The sequence below is a fragment of the Mus caroli genome, chromosome 14, assembly GCF_900094665.2.
Source record: "Mus caroli chromosome 14, CAROLI_EIJ_v1.1, whole genome shotgun sequence".
Lineage (NCBI taxonomy): Eukaryota > Metazoa > Chordata > Mammalia > Rodentia > Muridae > Mus > Mus caroli.
Genome location: NC_034583.1, coordinates 47,619,847 through 47,624,353, shown reverse-complemented (window position 1 = coordinate 47,624,353; position 4,507 = coordinate 47,619,847). Strand labels below are relative to the sequence as shown.

General features: G+C 49.6%; 1 protein-coding gene across 1 annotated transcript in view; it reads right to left on the bottom strand.

Moving 5' to 3' along the window:
- Atp12a (ATPase H+/K+ transporting non-gastric alpha2 subunit) overlaps positions 1-3,761 on the bottom strand; it is a 23,515-nt gene extending 19,754 nt beyond the window's left edge. The window contains exons 1-3 of the mRNA XM_021181608.2: positions 3,504-3,761; positions 2,726-2,875; positions 436-495 (exon numbers count right to left, since the gene is read on the bottom strand). Of these exons, the coding sequence (XP_021037267.1) occupies positions 436-495; positions 2,726-2,875; positions 3,504-3,512 (219 nt within the window). The 5' untranslated portion in view covers positions 3,513-3,761. The remainder of the gene's footprint in view (positions 1-435; positions 496-2,725; positions 2,876-3,503) is intronic.
- Positions 3,762-4,507: the final 746 nt, after the last annotated feature.

The window sequence follows — 4,507 nt, the reverse complement described above, 5'->3', positions numbered from 1 at the left end:
GCTGGGATTAAAGGCGTGTGCCACCACGCCCGGCTTAAAGTACTCTTGTACCTTGGGCTCTGAGGTGGAGACTCTGGGACCTTACTTTCTAACAATGGACTCCCCAGCCTCCAATGAAAAGAACCCTATGCATCATTTTACTTCCTAAAGTAACTTCTGGCCATGATCTTAAGGAAGGTCTGCATCATTCTGGGGAGCACAGCTCCCTCGCTGTTTATGCCTGGGCATCTAGCTCAGTAGAAGAGCCTGCCTGGGGCCGTGGGTCAGGTACACCAGCAGGAGCAGGCAGAATGGCTTGTCTTAGGGTCCAGCCATACAGAAAATGGATAGTTTCACAGGTGTGGCCCTAAGCCACCACAGCCTGAGCACACCAGCATTCATCTTTGTATAGTCAGGATGCTTGCTCCCCAGACCACCAGTCCCCTGATGGCTTACCCGGATGATGTTTGTACCATATTTCTGTTCCAAATCTGTATTACTGAGTCTGTGGTCATCCTGGAATTCACAGAAGGAAAGAGAGTAAATGACATAATTCCAAAAGACTCCACACACTTTAAAAGCCGGAAGTGGCACCTTGGCTAGAAGGGGCCAGGAAGGCTGTCGAGGAGGGGAGAAGGCTGTGCAGCAAGTAGCTGGTGCAGGGAAACCATGTCTGCTCCGTGAGTACACACAGTGCCATTGACACTCAGACACTATCCTTGGTTTTTATGAGCAATAGAACGCTTGCCTCAATCTCCCCTCCCACCCCCAGCTTATGTAACCCCTGGCATCGTCATCTTGATGATGACGATGAGCTATGAGGTAGTTGGATGCTTCATTCAGACCTGGATGCTGAGACTGACTGGAGGTGATAAGCAAAGCCAAAGAACACGTGAGGTGAGAACAGGAGGGAAGGGAGAGGGGGAGCAAGGCCGTGGCTGTGGCCATGGCTGCTCTCTCTATTCCTAAGAATTAGAGCAGCGAAGGCTCATCATTCAGAGAGATTGGTTCCAAGGCTCTACTTTGCTACAGATATCAAAGTTCAAGGGTATTCAAGCGCCATGTCACAAACTGCAGGACTCTTGTGAGGAGCTTTCGAGAGTGGACGGCAAGGGCAAGAGGCTCTTTTCTTACAACGAAGCAGGAAAATGGGCTTAGATCATGGGATTTCTCTATACAGTATTCAAAGTACTTAAAGAAAAAAATTCATATCCTAATTATAGGCAGAGCTGAGCGTGGCAGTGCCTGTACATACAGAATGCCTGTAACTTCAGGACTTGGGAGGCCCACAAACAGTATTGAAGTTCAAGGGCAGTGGAGCCACATATCAAGCATCGGTATGAACTTCATAGCAAGACCCCTTCTCCAAACACAATATAGATAAGAAGACATACGTAAAATTAGAAAACTAGCAGGCTTATGAGAGAGTTGGTGTATATTCAAGTAGCAATCTCAAGGGAAAACGGTGTGTCTCAATCTTAAACGTCAGAGACACACAGGACGTAATACTTCTTTTGTGTTACCTAGTACTGCTCTTTCCTCAGTTAATCCTATCCACAACCTTAACAGGTAGGCATTGAGTTTTCCCCTCCTTAATCAGGTCTCAGCCAGGAATCGGCCCATTCTGGGCTTGAACTTGTGACAACTGCTCCCTTAGCCTTCTGAGCGCTGGGGTTAAAGATGTTTGGAAAGAGAAAAGTGAATGTCAGTCACTGAGATTTGAACTGACAGTCCAACTTCTGAGCCATGGCCTCAAGTGCCTACCAGGAACCCTGCTTTCAGCTGCCTAACAGTTGGCTCTGAAATGTTTAACAAGCGCTCCAGGAAAGTTAAACAGCACTGACTTCTAGCATTTGTTGGTTCCTCATGAGGCTCTCACCGTGCCAGGTTCCCCAGTAGTAAATGATTGGTGACCTAGCTTGAAGAAGCAGTCTGCATAAATCTGGCAGTAGCCCAACAAGCACGGGACTTTGAGGTTTGCCAATGAACCGCAGGGGCGGTCCAGGGAACCGCAGGGGCGATCCCACACAACCCCAAGCTCCCTTTGACCTTCCTGAGAGGATAGCTTGCCGTTCACATCCAGGGTAAGTTGTTCATTAAAGCCATTAGCTTTCGTAACCCAGTGGCATAATAATATCACCCTTCCATAAAGAAGCTTAACTTCTAAAACATAGCTCATTCCCCCACCCCCCACAGACTTCGAGCAAACTGTTTCCCATTTTACATAGGAAAAGCAGGGGTGGGGTGGGGGATGGGTGGGGGGAGTGGGGGCTTGGGGAGGGGAGTTTCCATAGTTTGATTGTGCCCAGTTACAGTTCAGTCCTAGAGAAGGGCTTAGATTGAGACTATGATTGTGGAACCCAATTCTCCCCTAGAGCAGTTTTTTTTTTTTTTTTCCAGGAACATGTAATACCTCAGATGGAGAATGAGAGGACTGGGCTCTGCCTCTGGCGTTTACAGTTAACCTCCTGATCCTGTCTAGGACTGCCTCCAACCAGAACCCAGGAATCTGGCAGCAAGGATAGAGGAGGACACAGGAGAACAGAACCCAACAAGTAAAGATATCATCACACTCTAACAACAGACAGACAAACCAACCAAGCAACAAACAAGGAGATTGGAACCCTTCTAAGATATTCCAAGACATTGATGCCATTTTTCTTTTTTTTTCTTTACCAGAGGGAAGTTATAATGGCAAATTCTCTGGTGAGGAGGCACCAGACTCTTTTGCCTTCAAGGGACTGACCAGATCTAGTTCTTTCTTCAGCTCCTCCTCCTGGCTCTTGTTGGGTTCTGAGTCTTTGTTCTTCCCGCCCTTGAACTTTTTGTCATCTTTCTGGTCTGCCGGCTCGACGTCTTTAGTTCCATTGAGCTCTACAGAATAAATTTCTGTTTTCTAGAAGAGAAGCAGACGTGCAAATATTAGCTCCAGATAGGTTTTCTTGAGGAGGTGCCTAGTTCCTCCCAGAGGGTGGGGGTATCCCTAGAAGAAGAAGAAGGGAGCTAGCCCCTTCATCTCCAGCTGGAGAGGAAGTGGAGGATCAGACCGTGGGAAGTCTCCCTCCTTCCCTCACCAAAAAAAAAAAAAAAAAAAAAAAAAAACTTCTTTGTGGAGGCAGAAGCCTCATCTGGTACAGCCCTGGCAGCATCTTTTCAAGGGACACCTTGGTCCATGGGTCACACTGCTTCTTCAGGAAGCGGTGAAGTTTCAAATAGGCTCACTGCAAGCGTGCCTTTTCAGACCCTTGCATCCAACAGAACCCAAGTCATCTCCGAATTGGAGCTTGCAGAACAGCTGCTGTGCGGCTGGCTTGGCAACTCTGAGGACCCTTCTTGCACAACTATACTAACTTCTATACACCGTCTGCCCGAAATTTTACCATATATGTTCTTGGCAGCTGGGATTGAGTTCAGTGTTAAGAACTATAACCCCTATTGTCCCAAGACCAAGCATTTCTTTTTCTTTTTCCTGCGCTTCCCGATGGTCATCTAAGGTCCCCACTAGACCTGGAGATATCACGCACCCGGCGCATACTGTGACTGGTGGTCCAACCCGCTGGCAAAAGATGTAAGACACCGGATGCTGGCGTGCTGAGGTGAGCCCGGTAAGTGTGAGGACGCGCCTTGCCTTAGCGGCGCGCTGGACTGTGGTTCGTCGAGACAGGTCGGATCTTTCGGTGGCGGCTGCCGCGGCGGTGTGCAGGTCCGGGTGCCTGAGTGGTGACAGCGACGATGTTGGCGTTACAGAGACAAGGCACCAACCCGGACCCAGCACGCACCTCCGCGGCCGACCGCCAGCCGCTGTCCCGGGGAGGTGGAGCGCGCCTTAAATGTCGCGCGCTCCGCCCACGTACCTGGGGCGACGCAGCTCACTGCACTGGGGACGCCCCCGGGGTAGGAAACCTGAGGACACGCAAGCCTGGGTGGGGTAGGATTGGTGGCCAGGGATCTGAGGATCTTAGGTGGGGACTCCTCTTGATACCTGGATGGAGGACGCCGGGTCTGCCTTAGGGCGGGTCAGGAGACCAGGTCCAGCCGGTTGCGCAACAACAGTGACACGCGCCAGGTGCGTGCAGCCCCCGTGCAAGCGCCACTGCCCTTCTGTCAGTCGGACCCCGGATTCCTGCAAGCCCCGAGCTCATCCACGCCCTGTGGAACTTTTATGAAAATCCACACCCACTTTCTTTTAAAAATGCAGTTTCCTTACCAATAAAGGAATTTATTAAAAAATGTGTAAATGAGGGTGGGGCGGGGAATCTATCTAAGGTGACTGAACAATAAATACTAATTTTAGAGTGCATTTGCTTAGATAAGTGAGACTCCGGAGCAGTCTGGGCCAACCGCCAAAGACTTTAATGAGTAGCTGAATTACTTTGTAAAGATCCAGAAAAGAAATAAAAACCTGGAGTTTTGAAACAATATTGGAAGTAGAGAGGATAAGGGGACCTTGGGGGTGGTGGTTAGATCAGAGCTCCAAGGAGGAGCAGGCTGAAGGTATCCAGAGCCAGGGTTTGGGTAGGACTTTGAT